Raw genomic sequence first — 17,301 nt, forward strand, 5'->3', positions numbered from 1 at the left:
GTGTAGGTGATACCAAGAAGGTCCAGATCATCGAACAGGGGCTTGGTGAACATGTTGTATAATGTGTGGGAGACACATGAGCCCTTGGGTACAACACAAGTGATCGGGACAGGGTCTGCAGCTGCCGATGTGGAGAAGACCCTCATAGTTCTGTCGCTCAAAAATGATTCTATCCATCTGATGGCCTCTGTAGAAAAGTGAGCTGCTGAGTCCAAGTGATTACAAAGGACCTTATGATCCACTAGGTTGAATGCAGCTGAGAGATCTAACGGTAGGAGGAGGGCTGTATTCCCTTTATCTCTTAACTCATCAACCTGTGTTTTTAAGTCAATGAGGGTCATTTCTGTCCCATGTAATGGATGAAAACCAGATTGTCTTGCTCCCAGGAGCTTATGCAGTTCTAAATATTTTTGGATCTGGGTGTATGCGACCTTGTCAAGTATTTTGAGTAAGAATGGTACCGTCGTAATGGGACGGTAGTTAGTGGGAATAAGTGGGTCTAAAGATTGTTTCTTTAAGAGTGGTAGTACCCAGGATTGTTTCAGATTAGAGGGAATGGTGCCAGATGCGAAGGAGGCATTGATCAGTTTAGGGCATAATATAGGGATGAATCTTTTCACCTATGCCTCATGCAGTGTCCCAGGGGTCATTCCTGTCACCCATGCCTCATGCCGTGTCCCAGGGGTCCATCCTTTCACCCATGTCTCATGCAGTGTCCCAGGGGTCAATCCTTTCACCTATGCCTCGTGCAGTGTCCCAGGGGTCAATCCTTTCACACATGCCTCATGCAGTGTCCCTGGGGTCAATCCTTCCACCCATGTCTCATGCAGTGTCCCATGGGTGAATCCTTTCACCCATGCCTCATGCTGTGTCCTAGGGGTCAATCCTTTCACCCATGCCTCATGCAGTGTCCCAGGGGTCAATCCTTTCACCACAGGGTCAATCCTTTCACCCATGCCTCTTGTCGTGTCACATGGGTCAATTCTTTCACCCATGTCTCATGCAGTGTCCCATGGGTGAATCCTTTCACCCATGCCTCATGCAGTGCCCCAGGGGTCAATCCTTCCACCCATGCCTCATCATGCTGTGTCCTATGGGTCCATCCTTTCACCCATGCCTCATGCAGCATCCCAGGGGTCAATCCTTTCACCACAGGGTCAATCCTTTCACCCATGCCTCATGCAGTGTCCCAGGGGTCAATCCTTTCACCCATGGCTTATGCAGTGTCCCATGGGTGAATCATTTCACCCATGGCTCATGCAGTGTCCGATGGGTGAATCCTTTCACCCATGCCTCATGCTGTGTCCCAGGGGTCAATCCTTTCATCCATGCCTCATGCAGTGTCCCAGGGGTCAATAATTTCACCCATGTCTCATGCAGTGTCCCAGGGGTCAATTGTTTCACCTATGCCTCATGCAGTGTCCAGGGGTCAATCCTTTCACCAGTGCCTCATGCAGTTTGCCAGGGTCAATCCTTTCACCCATGCCTCATGCAGTGTGCCAGGGGTCAATCCTTTCACCCATGTCTCATCCAGTGTCCCAGGGGTCAATCCTTTCACCTATGCCTCATCCAGTGTCCCATGGGTGAATCCTTTCACCCATGCCTCATGCTGTGTCCTAGGGGTCAATCCTTTCACCCATGCCTCATGCAGTGTCCCAGGGGTCAATCCTTTCACCCATGTCTCATGCAGTGTCCCATGGGTGAATCCTTTCACCCATGCCTCATGCTGTGTCCTAGGGGTCAATCCTTTCACCCATGCCTCATGCAGTGTCCCAGGGGTCAATTCTGTCACCACTGGGCCAATCCTTTCACCCATGCCTCATGCAGTGCCCCAGGGGTCAATCCTTTCCCTCATGCAGTGTCGCAGGGGTCAATCCTTCAACCCATGGCTCATGCAGTGTCCCATGGGTGAATTCTTTCACGCATGCCTCTTGCCGTGTCGCAGGGGTCAATCCTTTCACCCATGCCTCATGCAGTGTCCCAGGGGTCAATCCTTTCACCCATGACTCATGGAGTGTCCCATGGGTGAATCCTTTTACCCATGGCTCATGCAGTGTCCAATGGGTGAATCCTTTCACCCATGCCTCATGCAGCATCCCAGGGGTCAATCCTTTCACCACAGGGTCAATCCTTTCACCCATGCCTCATGCAGTGTCCCAGGGGTCAATCCTTTCACCCATGGCTTATGCAGTGTCCCATGGGTGAATCATTTCACCCATGGCTCATGCAGTGTCCGATGGGTGAATCCTTTCACCCATGCCTCATGCTGTGTCCCAGGGGTCAATCCTTTCATCCATGCCTCATGCAGTGTCCCAGGGGTCAATAATTTCACCCATGTCTCATGCAGTGTCCCAGGGGTCAATTGTTTCACCTATGCCTCATGCAGTGCCCAGGGGTCAATCCTTTCATCCATGCCTCATGCAGTTTCCCAGGGTCAATCCTTTCACCCATGCCTCATGCAGTATGCCAGGGGTCAATCCTTTCACCCATGTCTCATCCAGTGTCCCAGGGGTCAATCCTTTCACCTATGCCTCATCCAGTGTCCCAGGGGTCAATCCTTTTACCCATGCCTCATGCAGTGTCCCAGGGGTCAATTCTTTCACCCATGTCTCATGCAGTGTCCCATGCGTGAATCCTTTCACCCATGCCTCATGCTGTGTCCTAGGGGTCAATCCTTTCACCCATGCCTCATGCAGTGTCCCAGGGGTCAATTCTGTCACCACAGGGCCAATCCTTTCACCCATGCCTCATGCAGTGCCCCAGGGGTCAATCCTTTCCCTCATGCAGTGTCGCAGGGGTCAATCTTTCAACCCATGGCTCATGCAGTGTCCCATGGGTGAATTCTTTCACGCATGCCTCTTGCCGTGTCGCAGGGGTCAATCCTTTCACCCATGCCTCAATCAGTGTCCCAGGGGTCAATCCTTTCACCCATGACTCATGGAGTGTCCCATGGGTGAATCCTTTTACCCATGGCTCATGCAGTGTCCAATGGCTGAATCCTTTCACCCATGCCTCATGCTGTGTCCCAGGGGTCAATCCTTTCATCCATGCCTCATGCAGTTCCCCAGGGTCAATCCTTTCACCCATGCCTCATGCAGTGTCCCAGGGGTCAATCCTTTCACCTATGCCTCATGCAGTGTCCCAGAGGTCATTCTTGTCACCCATGCATCATGCAGTGTCCCAGGGGTCAATCATTTCACCCATGCATCATGCAGTTTCCCAGGGGTCAATCCTTTCACCTATGCCTCATGCAGTGTCCAGAGGTCAATCCTTTCACCCATGCCTCATGCAGTTTCCCAGGGTCAATCCTTTCACCCATGCCTCATGCAGTGTCCCAGGGGTCCATCCTGTCACCCATGCCTCATGCATTGTCCCAGGGGTCAATCCTTTCACCTATGCCTAATGCAGTGTCCAAGGGGTCAATCCATTCATGCATGCCTCATGCAGTGTCCCAGGGGTCCATCCTGTCACCCATGCCTCATGCAGTGTCCCAGGGGTCAATCCTTTCACCTATGCCTCATGCAGTGTCCCAGGGGTCCATTCTGTCACCCATGCCTCATGCAGTGCCCCAGGGGTCAATCCTTCCACCCATGCCTCATGCTGTGTCCTAGGGGTCAATCCTTTCACCCATGCCTCATGCAGTGTCACAGGGGTCAATCCTTTCACCACAGGGTCAATCCTTTCACCCATGCCTCTTGTCGTGTCACAGGGGTCAATCCTTTCACCCATGTCTCATGCAGTGTCCCATGGGCGAATCCTTTCACCCATGCCTCATGCAGGGCCCCAGGCGTCAATCCTTCCACCCATGCCTCATCATGCTGTGTCCTAGGGGTCAATCCTTTCACCCATGCCTCATGCAGTGTCCCATGGGTGAATCATTTCACCCATGGTTCATGCAGTGTCCGATGGGTGAATCCTTTCACCCATGCTGTGTCCCAGGGGTCAATCCTTTCACCTATGCCTCATGCAGTGTCCAGGGGTAAATCCTTTCACCCATGCCTCATGCAGTTTCCCAGGGTCAATCCTTTCACCCGTACCTCATGCAGTGTCCCAGAGGTCAATCCTTTCACCCATGTCTGATCCAGTGTCCCAGGGGTCAATCCTTTCACCTACGCCTCATCCAGTGTCCCAGGGGTCAATCCTTTTACCCATGCCTCATGCAGTGTCCCAGGGGTCAATCCCTTCACCCATGTCTCATGCAGTGTCCCATGGGTGAATCCTTTCACCCATGCCTCATGCTGTGTCCAAGGGGTCAATCCTTTCACCCATGCCTCATGCAGTGTCCCAGGGGTCAATCCTTTCACCACAGGGCTAATCCTTTCACCCATGCCCCATGCAGTGCCCCAGGGGTCAATCCTTTCACCCATGACTCATGCAGTGTCGCAGGGGTCAATCCTTCAATCCATGGCTCATGCAGTGTCCCATGGGTGAATCCTTTCACCCATGCCTCCTGCCGTGTCGCAGGGGTCAGTCCTTTCACCCATGCCTCATGCAGTGTCCCAGGGGTCAATCCTTTCACCCATGGCTCATGCAGTGTCCCATGGGTGAATCCTTTTACCCATGGCTCATGCAGTGTCCCATGGGTGATCCTCATGCTGTGTCCCAGGGGTCAATCCTTTCATCCATGCCTCATGCAGTTCCCCTGGGTCAATCCTTTCACCCATGCCTCATGCAGTGTCCCAGAGGTCAATCCTTTCACCTATGCCTCATGCAGTGTCCCAGGGGTCCTTCTTGTCACCCATGCATCATGCAGTGTCCCGGGGGTCAATCATTTCTCCCATGTCTCATGCAGTTTCCCAGGGGTCAATCCTTTCACCTATGCCTCATGCAGTGTCCAGGGGTCAATCCTTCCACCCATGCCTCATGCATTGTCACAGGGGTCAATCCATTCATGCATGCCTCATGCAGTGTCCCAGGGGTCCATCCTGTCACCCATGCCTCATGCAGTGTCCCAGGGGTCAATCCTTTCACCTATGCCTCATGCCTCCCAGGGGTCAATCCTTTCACCCATGCCTCTTGCAGTGTCCCACGGGTCAATCCTTTCAGCCATGCTTTTCAGCCTGAATGTGGAACTGCTGGGAGACCTTTTTTATTTTTTATTTTATGATTGTTTATCGGCTAAATCGTTGTTTAATCTTAACAATATTTCATCAACAAATTAACAATACAACTTTTTAAATTCTATAAATGACTAATTTCATAAAATATATCAACATTTAAAATTCAGAAAATCGATTCATAAATGTAAATCCACATTTACTACACATTAAATTCATTATATAAGAATCAGGATTCAACATTAGTAACTTTTCCTTCAACTTCATCCTACAAACCCAGAGAATTAACAAAACCAACAATTGCAAAAGCTAGCGATACTGGAACACCTCTCATGCAATCTTTCCAAAAAGAGGCCTTATCTCACAGCTGTCTCGTGCAGATATATTTTGCGAAACAGACTTCACGATTATGGTTCAAGTTCGGGATGTGCATAGTTAAGTGTTCCAGTGTTTCAATCGAGCCCGCCTTACAACAGAAGTGACAACCAGTGTCCTTAGTATCGACAGACTTGTATCACCCCAGAATTTCTCTGGTTTTAAATTGCTTGCAATGGAACCTTACAAAGTCCCGTCTAAGCGTTTGACAGGGGCTCGGTTTCCAATGCTGGGCTAGCTCCCCCAGTCGCTTAGGCTCATGGTATACATACAGCAGACTCTTCTGTTTATGCAAATGACTGTCATTTTACACCAATCAAAAAGTTGGATGGCTTTCTTTGCTCTATTTGGAGAGCTTACAAGTTCCTTTCTTGTAAGACCAATTTCATCCAAAATGGAGTCACAAGACTCTCCAAAATCCCTCAGAATCTTTTCCTCCCATCCCAACAAGATTCGGCCCATATCTGAGTGGAGAGTTTGAACAAGGTGACAATGATTTGTAAAAAAAAAAGACCGTTTTTTCCACTTCTGGAACTGCTGGGCGATCACTGGGATGGGCACTCAAACCCTCCAGTTAGGGGGTAACACCCCGTTGCACCGCCGAAACCCATCTCCCCTTGGAATCTCCAGCCCAAAGCACTGTCTCAAACTTAGCTGTTCTAAAACTTAATTTCCTGTGTTCTCAAACTCCACCCTGCCTTGCACTCTTGCGATGCTCTGGTTACAGGGGCTACATAGCACGGGCCCCGCACAGGCCCCACCTCTTTGGTTTTCTTCCACTGGTAACTAAGCACCCTGAGGCCTGTGGATTAGTGGCACTATAGAAAAACTCAGATAGATAGATGTGTGTATCCGTTATGATCCTACATTGGGCCTCGATTCAGGTTTTTCAGATTCAGCCCTTGGATTACCACAGCTGTTAATTGCAGTTACTGCATGTTAACGCATGCAACATGCTGTATATAGCATGTAGATTTCCCGAAGGAATGCATGCGCTCCCTATGAAAATCTGCGTGGTAACTTTTGGCACCCTGAAAAAAAAACTGTGCATCCCTATTTGGGGTCTGAAAGGGGTTGGGTTCTTAGCATTTCACGCCCCTCCTGTATTATGTATAATCATTTATCTTTAGAGACCCAGCCCGAGGGCCATACCTGAAATATGGGCACTGAAGACAGAGTGAAAGGCTCAGAATAGTGAGGGTGTTTAGCAAGCTTTACACCCTCATAACTCCAAGTATGGCCTCATAACTCCAAGTAAGGGACCAGGGAGTTAATAACGGGCCCGCTATTAGCAAGCCCGTTATTAGCTCCCTCCCCATTCCCATTGAGCCCTATGGGGGCTCGAATGGGAATGGGGATGGGTATTTTGAATGGGGATTTACCAGGTCCTCCAAGGTTGGAATGACCCGGTAAGTCCCCATTCAAGGAACCCGGAACCGGACCGATTTTGGAGGCAGCCATGGAGCTAATAGCACCATGGCTACCTCCAAACTCGGAATGAGGCCCAAAGTCAGAGAGAAAAACAGTCTGAAGAGAGAGAGAGAGACAGAGACAACGTCAGAGAGAAAAACAATGTGGAGAGAGAGAGACAGAGACAACGTCAGAGAGAAAGACAGCATGCAGAGAGAGAGACAGAGACAGGGACAAAGTCAGAGAGAAAAACAGTGTGGAGAGAGAGACAGAGACAACGTCAGAGAGAAAAACAGCATGCAGAGAGAGAGACAGAGACAGGGACAACGTCAGAGAGAAAAACAGTGGAGAGAGACAGAGACAGAGACAACATCAGAGAGAAAAACAGCGTGCAGAGAGAGACAGAGACAGAGAAAACGTCAGAGAGAAAAACAGCATGCAGAGAGAGAGAGAGACAGAGACAGGGACAACGTCAGAGAGAAAAACAGTGTGGGAGAGAGAGAGAGAGAGAGAGAGAGACAGAGACAACGTCAGAGACAAAAACAGTGTGGAGAGAGAGAGACAGAGACAACGTCCGAGAGAAAAACAGCGTGCAGAGAGAGAGACAGAGACAGGGACAACGTCAGAGAGAAAAACAGTATGGAGAGAGACAGAGACATGGACAACGTCAGAGAGAAAAACAGCGTGCAGAGCGAAAGACAGAGACAGGGACAACATCAGAGAGAAGAACAGCATGCAGAGAGAGAAAGAGAGCGACAGAGACATCAAGTCAGAGAGAAAAACAACGTGTAGCGAGAGAAAGAGAGAGACAGAGACAAAGTCAGAGAGAAAAACAGTGTGGAGAGAGAGACAGAGACAGGGACAACGTCAGAGAGAAAAACAGTGTGGAGAGAGAGACAGAGACAACGTCAGAGAGAAAAACAGCATGCAGAGAGAGAGACAGAGACAGGGACAACGTCAGAGAGAAAAACAGTGTGGAGAGAGACAGAGACAGAGACAACATCAGAGAGAAAAACAGCGTGCAGAGAGAGACAGAGACAGAGACAACGTCAGAGAGAAAAACAGCATGCAGAGAGAGAGAGAGACAGAGACAGGGACAACGTCAGAGAGAAAAACAGTGTGGGAGAGAGAGAGAGAGAGAGAGAGAGAGACAGAGACAACGTCAGAGACAAAAACAGTGTGGAGAGAGAGAGACAGAGACAACGTCCGAGAGAAAAACAGCGTGCAGAGAGAGAGACAGAGACAGGGACAACGTCAGAGAGAAAAACAGTATGGAGAGAGACAGAGACATGGACAACGTCAGAGAGAAAAACAGCGTGCAGAGCGAAAGACAGAGACAGGGACAACATCAGAGAGAAGAACAGCATGCAGAGAGAGAAAGAGAGCGACAGAGACATCAAGTCAGAGAGAAAAACAACGTGTAGCGAGAGAAAGAGAGAGACAGAGACAAAGTCAGAGAGAAAAACAGTGTGGAGAGAGAGACAGAGACAGGGACAACGTCAGAGAGAAAAACAGTGTGGAGAGAGAGACAGAGACAACGTCAGAGAGAAAAACAGCATGCAGAGAGAGAGACAGAGACAGGGACAACGTCAGAGAGAAAAACAGTGTGGAGAGAGACAGAGACAGAGACAACATCAGAGAGAAAAACAGCGTGCAGAGAGAGACAGAGACAGAGACAACGTCAGAGAGAAAAACAGCATGCAGAGAGAGAGAGAGACAGAGACAGGGACAACGTCAGAGAGAAAAACAGTGTGGGAGAGAGAGAGAGAGAGAGAGAGACAGAGACAACGTCAGAGACAAAAACAGTGTGGAGAGAGAGAGACAGAGACAACGTCCGAGAGAAAAACAGCGTGCAGAGAGAGAGACAGAGACAGGGACAACGTCAGAGAGAAAAACAGTATGGAGAGAGACAGAGACATGGACAACGTCAGAGAGAAAAACAGCGTGCAGAGCGAAAGACAGAGACAGGGACAACATCAGAGAGAAGAACAGCATGCAGAGAGAGAAAGAGAGCGACAGAGACATCAAGTCAAAGAGAAAAACAACGTGTAGCGAGAGAAAGAGAGAGACAGAGACAAAGTCAGAGAGAAAAACAGTGTGGAGAGAGAGACAGAGACAGGGACAACGTCAGAGAGAAAAACAGTGTGGAGAGAGAGACAGAGACAACGTCAGAGAGAAAAACAGCGTGCAGAGAGAGCATAAGAGAGCGACAGAGACATCAAGTCAGAGAGAAAAACAGCGTGCAGAAAGAGACAGGGACAAAGTCAGAGAAAAACATTGTGGTGAGAGAGAGAGAGAGAGAAACAGAGACAGGGACAACGTGAGAGAGAAAAACAGTGTGGAGAGAGAGAGAGAGACAGAGACAACGTCAGAGAGAAAAACAGCGTGCAGAGAGAGAAAGAGAGAGACAGAGACATCAAGTCAGAGAGAAAAACAGCATGCAGAGAGAGAAAGAGACAAAGTCAGAGAGAAAAATAGTGTGGAGAGAGAGAGAGCGAGAGAGAGAGAGAGAGAGAAACAGAGACAGGGACAACGTCAGAGAGAAAGACAGTGTGGAGGGAGAGAGACAGAGACAAAGTCAGAGAGAAAAACAGCGTGCACAGAAAGAGAGAGAGAGAGACAAAGTAAGAGAGAAAAACAGCGTGCAGAGAGAGAGACAGATATAAAGTCAGAAAGAAAAACAGCATGCAGAGAGAGAAAGAGACAAAGTCAGAGAGAAAAATAGTGTGGAGAGAGAGAGAGAAACAGAGACAGGGACAACGTCAGAGAGAAAGACAGTGTGGAGGGAGAGAGACAGAGACAAAGTCAGAGAGAAAAACAGCGTGCACAGAAAGAGAGAGAGAGACAAAGTAAGAGAGAAAAACAGCGTGCAGAGAGAGAGACAGATATAAAGTCAGAAAGAAAAACAGCATGCAGAGAGAGAAAGAGACAGAGACAAAATCAGAGAGAAAAACAGCGTGCAGAGAAAAAAGAGACAGAGACATCAAGTCAGAGAGAAAAACAGCATGCAGAGAGAGAAAGAGACAAAGTCAGAGAGAAAAATAGTGTGGAGAGAGAGAGAGCGAGAGAGAGAGAGAGAAACAGAGACAGGGACAACGTCAGAGAGAAAGACAGTGTGGAGGGAGAGAGACAGAGACAAAGTCAGAGAGAAAAACAGCGTGCACAGAAAGAGAGAGAGAGAGACAAAGTAAGAGAGAAAAACAGCGTGCAGAGAGAGAGACAGATATAAAGTCAGAAAGAAAAACAGCATGCAGAGAGAGAAAGAGACAGAGACAAAATCAGAGAGAAAAACAGCATGCACAGAAAGAGAGACAAAGAGAGAAAAACAGCATGCAGAGAGAGAGAAAGAGAGAGACAGAGACAAAGTCAAAGAGCAAAACAGCGTGCAGAGATAGAGAGAGAAAGAGACAACGTCAGAGAGAAAAACAGTGTGGAGAGAGAGAGAGACACACAGAGAAAAACAGTGTGGAGGGAGAGAGACAGAGACAAAGTAAGAGAGAAAAACAGCATGCAGAGAGAGAAAGAGACAAAGTCAGTGAGAAAAACAGCATGCAGAGAGATATAGACAGATACAAAGTCAGAGAGAAAAACAGCATGCGGAGAGAGAAAGAGACAAAACAGCATGCAGAGAGAGAAAGAGAGAGGCAGAGAGAGACAAAGTCGGAGAGAAAAACAGCAAGAGAGAAAGAAAGAGAAACAGACAGAACGAGAGAGACAATGAGAGAAAGAGAGAGTGATAGAGAGAGAAAGAAAGAGACAGACATAGAGAGACAGAAAGAGAGAGAGAGAGAGAGAGAGAGAGAGGGGGAGAGAGAGGGGGAGACAGAGACAGAAACAGAGCGACAAAGAGAGAGAGCAACAGCGAAAGAAAGACAGAGAGGGAGAAAGAGAGAGAGAGAGACAGACAGACAGAGACAGAGAAAGAGAGAGCGACAGAGAGAGAGCCCAAGGCAGAGAGTGAGAGCGAGAGAGAGGGAGAGATAGAGACAGACAGAGAGAGCAAGACAGAGAAACAGAGTGACAGAGAGAGCGAGACAGAGACAGAGAGGCAGATAGAGAGTGAGAGAGGGAGAGAGAGAGACAGCGAGAGAGATGGGGAGAGAGAGAGATAGATGGGGAGAGAGAAAAACAGCATGCAGCGAGAAAAAGAAAGAGAAACAGACAGGAACAGAGAGACAGTGAGACAAAGTCAGAGAGAAAAACAGCTTGCAGAGCGAGAAAGAAAGAGAAACTGACAGAAAGAGGGAGACCGTGAGACAAAGAGAGAGAGCGATAGAGAGAGAAAGAAAGAGACAGACATACAGAGAGAGAGAAAGAGAAAGAGAGACAGAGAGAGAGAGAGGGACAGAGACAAAAACAGAGACAAAGAGATAGAGCAACAGCGAGAGAAAGAGACAGACAGACAGAGACAGAGTAAGATAGACAGAGAGAGAGAGAGACAGAGAGAGCCCGAGGCAGAGAGAGAGAGAGAGAGAGGGAGACAGAGAGAGAGGGAGAGATAGAGACAGAGAGAGAGAGAGAGAGAGAGAAAGGGAAAGACAGAGAAAGAGTGACAGAGAGGTAGAGAGAGGGAGAGAGAAAAAGAGACAGAGAGAGAAAGAGAGACAGAGAGGTTCAGAGAGAGAGGGGGAGAGAGAGATATGGGAAGAGAGGGGCAGAGAGAGAGACAGAGAGAGATATGGGGAGAGAGAAAGAGAGAGAAGAGAGGGGCAGAGAGGCAGAGAGACAGAGGGCGACTGAGAGACAGAGTCCTAATCTGGGTCCAGCAAGGCATTATTATTATTCCAGACCAACGAAACTGCAGCGTTTGCATCTTTCCCTTGAAAGGGAGGGGGGTGTTCAGTGGTTGAGGCCTTATACAAATGAAACACAGGAGGTGTTACCTGTTTTATTGAGATGAAGTGACACTATTACAACACGGTGCTAAGATTGATGATCATAAACCAAGGAGTGCACAGCACAGGTTTTAAGTCTTAAGGAACCTGATCTTGACAGGTGCCTGCCCGTGCACTGGATGCGGGGACGCTAGCAAGGCACCTGGGTGTTGGAGCAGAGCGGAAGTGGGCTCTCATGTGTTAAGTGTTCCGATGTAGAGTTAGGCCTTCTGCTTGGTATAGGTGCCAAACCAGCTACAGGCAAAAGGTGTTCTTCCAATCGTGGCCTTTGTTTGTGCCAACATCGCTTTACATAGCAGGGCATTGTGGGACTTGGCGGTACCTCAATGGCTTCTTGGCTTATCCTCTCATAGATTACCCATTTCTCTCTTTTCCCCTAAGGCTGCCAGCCAATACTTGGCTCCGTCCATTCACCTAACCAGCCTTATACCCATTGATTACACAAGCAATTGGCAACTAGGGTTTACTGCAGAGTGTTCTATAAGCCAAGTGAGGGGCCACCATTTTATTTTCCTCTTCCCTTTATGTCAAGGGAATGCTAGCAATATGAAAAGCAGGGGCCTTTGCAAGGTTTCTTTTTAACATAGTGGGTTTGGATTGAAACAATCAAACTGAGCGGAAGTATCATTGCAAAGGGGCTGTACTTAAAATGGCTGGTGGGTCAATGTTCAAACTAAGTGAATGGATTTATAGCCTGCCTTTGTATCGTGTAGATGTTATTAACCAGAACCGGCCTCAGTGTAGTGATTAATGGTGTCTCAAAGGGTACACTACACAGACTCAGTCATTGGGGATCATGACAAGTTTGCTGGTCCGGAAATTAGGCTGCTGGTAAGCTCACCGGCACACATGTACTTAAAATGGCTGGTGGATCAATGTTCAAACTAAGTGAATGGATTTATAGCCTGATATGTATCGTGTAGATGTTATTAACCAAGACCGGCCTCAGTGTAGTGATTAATGGTGTCTCAAAGGGTACACTACATAGACACAGTCATTGGGTATCATGACAAGTTTGCAGGTCCGGAAATTAGGCTGCTGGTAAGCTCACCGGCACCCTTGTTTCCGGGCCGGCTAACTACATGTTTGCCTGCCGGAGCTGCTGTGCCCGGCAGGTCAGACCCTGCTGGGCGCAGCGGTCATGGTAGGCAAACCCGTCACAGAAGCATCGGCACCATTAGCAGCGGTGCTGGTGCTTCCATGTCCCCATTCCTATGGGAATGGTGATTAACACATTTACTGGCGTTTGACATCCCGGCCGCCGGACTCGTAATGAGCCGGTGGCACCGGGAAGTCGGGTGCCGGTAAAGTTTTACGGGTCTGGCGGCAACTCGCCGTTAGCATCGGCAGGGTTACCGCCGGACTCATCATGAGGCCCATTGTGTGTGAGACAATCGCATCTTTTTTTCCAAAGGCATATGAGACTAAACAATGGAAAAGATCAGTATCAATGAGAGGCCGGCGATGGGCTCACCTGGGCTTTTCTTGCGTCTCAATCTGCCTGATAATACTCTCCATCCAAAACATCAGGTCCCGGGCCATGCTGAAGAAGCGATATTTCTCTGCCGTGGTAACGAGCTGCCCGCGCCGCCCCTCGCAGGCGTCCAGAAGCGCCTTCCAGGCATCGACCACTTCTCTCTCCTTTTCTTCTATGGCCACGGCCTGCGCTCCTGCATATGATGCTTTCAGCCGTGCCGCAACGTCCTGGTAGCGCTGAACCTATGTGCACAAATGTAAAAACAAACATGTGCTGAAACCCATGCCTCTGGAAATGTGCAGTGTGGTATGTAGGGCATTGCCATAGACAATGAAATGCTTCTTCAGATTCCAATGTGGTTTAGTTCTTGGTATTTGTATTTTATATTTATTTGAAGAACAGGGATGTCTATTTCAATTAGAAATGACTTACAGTAAAACATCTACAGGTGTAGGGGGCGTTTCCAATGGGACATAGACCAGGGACAAAACAAAACAAAAAAATATTTAAAAAATGGGTGACTTACAAAGGTAACATTAACCTAGGGGTGAGGAGCAAGTGCTTCAAACTAAAAAGGAGTACACTACAGGTATAAAAAAAGACATTATTATGCAGCTTTTGAGGGACTGGTGAGGTGAAGTAGAGAAGATGGGGAAGGGGACAATGGGAGCTCCTGCTTGACAAGTAAGTGAAGTTTAAGCCGAGCTTTGAAGAGATCCACAGTTGGGCTGGATTTGATTGTGATGGGGAGCGAGTTCCATTGAAGCAATAGATCCCGAGAAGCGGGGGGCATTAATGAATTGGTAATGCGCCCAGGGCAATAGTTACAAGCCTGGCGTTGAAACCGTTTCTTAACTCGAGGAAAAAAACTGCAAAAAATATGGCCGCCAGGGATCGGGGAGAAGGGACTACACTAGCCCCTTCTCCCTTTTCATGACGGCTGGGGAGATAGGAAAATAATTCCACAGAACTTGGTGCTCCGAACAGAGCGCTGCAAGGGAGTCTTTTCTGGCAGGTAACGACCCGGGGAGGGCCAAATAAATTGTTTTTAATAATCTGATTATCCCTCGCCGGGTACTAATGCAGCATGTTGAGTAGGGAGGAAGAGCGAAGGGAAAGCAGGCACAAGGGGGCATGAACAGTGACGGAGGGTACTCAAACTGGAGCACCAGTGATGGCATCTCTGAGATGAGCCTTGGGCAGGTGTAGAAGTTGGTCCGCTGGGCCTGTTTTTGAGGACGGAAGGATTGTCCCAGATGCAGGCAAGCTCACAAGTGCTTGTGAAAAGGTCATTTCATTATGTCTTGACTTGTGACAGATCAGTTTCAGTACATTTTTAAGTATGTAAAGTCTAGAAACTGACATTGAGGCTACACAGATTTCAAAGTTGATTTTGTTTTTCTAATGGCAATTCAAACTAGATATATGATGCTTTCGAGAACGTCCTGCAAAATTGAGAGCCTGTGTTTTAAAAATATTCTTGACCGAGGCCTGGCAAACAGGGCGATTGTGTTTTAATGTAAACCTTTCAATGCCCTTAGGAACTACATATAGATCCTCGTTTCCATAATAAAGCACAGAAGATCCAGAATTGAAAGTTTTAAGGATGACTGAATAAAAGGTCCGACCTAATTACCAGGAGTGGAAGAAATATAGCATTGCACCCATTACTACATTACCTTTTGGATTAACCAATGAAAGTTGCAGGATTTGCGGCATTGCGATGTCATGAGATAGGGAGAGTTTACGCCTTCTAAGGGAGTGTTTGAGTGAAAAGCTGTCTATTTTAATCTGCATGCTAAGTTTGAAATACTTCTGGATGGGCAGACTCTGCCTGATCAATTTTCCTTTGAGTTTACAGGATCCGGTTTGATAAGAAAATCCAAGAATGCCAAAAACAGCACTGTATTCTAAAACCTATGCTGTCATCTTTATAAGCCACGTGGCCCATAATTTAACCCTATTAGGTTAATTAACACTTGTTCTCCAGCGGGAACACCAACCAAGGAATTAAACATGATTTTGGTTATTTCTTTTCAATTTTGGGCCTTTTACTACAAGAACAGCAAACCATGGATTGCTTATCTGTTTGACAGGTCCCCTTTGGTCATTTGCAAGACTTTTTTGGTTTAAGGGGATAAAGACATGTCTGTTACCCTGGCCTAACAATTTCAATTATGAATAAGTTTAATAAACATATTTCATTGGAGGAATGTGTATTAAATGCTCACGGGTGATTTAAGCTCTGAGAAGGGATTCTCAGTTTGCTTAAAAATTCAGGTTGACAAACACCAGACACTGCATTGAATCTACTCTGTAATTTTATTAATATCAGCCTGACATGATTTGGTGCTCTTGCAAAAGACATATGTCTTTTTCGTTGAACATAACTTGCTATTAGCAGATCTGCTGGGCGCTCTTAAAACTGTGACAAGATTGGATAAAATATTGCTTTGAACTATAAAATGTTACACAGGACCTCATTACGAGTGTGGCGGTCATTTTAGTGTCAATGGGTCCCGCAGACTGACTGCAGGTTTACAAGTAGTGTTACGGTGGTGTTGGTCACCATTGAAGGACTAGATAGGGCTCCACGGGGATTCTGGACAATTTACCACGAGCGGTAATTCCAGTGCAGTAAATCCTCCAGTTTTTTTTAAGGTAAAGTGAAAGAGTTATCTCAAGCAACCGGCTGGAGGTAAATCAGTTAGTTCAGTTCCAAAGTCAGGATTCAGAATTGCTGTAAAACTGGCAGTCATTCTGTTCCTGCCCCACCAAAAAAGCAGACACAATGGAGAGCAAAATGTTGCTGCACAACGAAATTCGTACTGAGACCTTGTTTGGAGAGCCGGTCTTGCAAGCTATACCTGCTATATGCCAGAGTGTATTTACCCCAGCTGTAGAAATGGATGCAGGCTTACAACATCTGGCAGGTGACCTTTAACCCCCTTTGTTCTATGTTGAATTGCTGTATAGCTCCCCATCATGTACGAAATAGGGTTATCACATAACTTTGAGCAGACAGAGTCCCTTGTGATGTTTTGGAATATAACTTTGATATCTTTTTCCAAACTATATAAGTGGGCCAGTTGTTAGTCCTCAGTTTTGTTGGGAGTTACCACCTCCCCCAACCCCATCACCCATGTTTCTAGATCTTTTCTATAAAAGATACATTGAATGCATACTTAGATACGTGTTAGCCAATAAACAAGGTCTCTTCAAGTTGCTAATAATGACACACAAAGTATACAAGTGCATAAGTAACACATTAAAAGAACTATCATTATTAAAGCATATGTAAAATATATACTGCTGGGCATTAAAGTGTCTTACTTGAACCCTTGCTCTTTAATCTGTTTCTGTTGATCCTAAATCTTTCTTGGAAATGTACATATGTCGCCGCTTGGACTAAGTGGCTCTTGCTTTCTGCTTGGATTTAATGTGGGCAAGATCACCCAAGATGACCCAACTAATGTGGGCCAACCTACAGCTGCAGGGAAACCTTTTTTGCTAGAACACAAGAACCCAAATCATGGCTGTAAGCCATCCACTACTCACCATCACTGGGAACTCAGAAATGAAAAAAGACACCTTTCACAAGACTAACTTTTGAATAGTCAGATGATTATGGCCCAAGCGGAGACCAGCATCCATGGAAATGAAGGACCTTATGCCACTCTTCCAGCTGATTGATGGAGAATATGGTATGCATGATCTTTGCCAATCTGCACACTATTTTGAAGAACAAAATGTCAAGTGGTTGGGTCCATCTCAGATTAAGAAGACATTGGCCCTCATTACGACCATGGCGGAAATCGCGGTGCAAAATGCACCATGGAGCACGGCGGAAAGCTGCCGATAGCGCCATGGGGGTTGGCGGATTTTCCGCCCCATTCCGACCTTGGCGGGGCGGTAAATCCCCATCCCCCATTTTACCCTTCCCCATTCCCATTTTTGCCCCATAGGGTATAATGGGAGTGGGGAAGGCGTTAATTACGCCACCGTAAAATACGGTGGCGTAATTAACAACAAGGTCCCGTAGCGCCATGGATTTCTCCGCCCGGAAAAACCAGGCGGAAAACGCTCC

General features: G+C 47.4%; 1 protein-coding gene across 2 annotated transcripts in view; it reads right to left on the reverse strand.

The window, feature by feature from the left end:
• The window catches only part of SPTB (spectrin beta, erythrocytic), a 524,484-nt gene that overhangs the window by 77,322 nt on the left and 429,861 nt on the right, over nucleotides 1–17,301 (reverse strand). For both annotated transcript variants that reach the window (XM_069638664.1, XM_069638665.1), the window contains one exon: nucleotides 13,212–13,456. In XM_069638664.1, the coding sequence (XP_069494765.1) occupies nucleotides 13,212–13,456 (245 nt within the window). The remainder of the gene's footprint in view (nucleotides 1–13,211; nucleotides 13,457–17,301) is intronic.

This window comes from Ambystoma mexicanum, chromosome 14, assembly GCF_040938575.1.
Source record: "Ambystoma mexicanum isolate Mex_15411 chromosome 14, UKY_AmexF1_1, whole genome shotgun sequence".
Lineage (NCBI taxonomy): Eukaryota > Metazoa > Chordata > Amphibia > Caudata > Ambystomatidae > Ambystoma > Ambystoma mexicanum.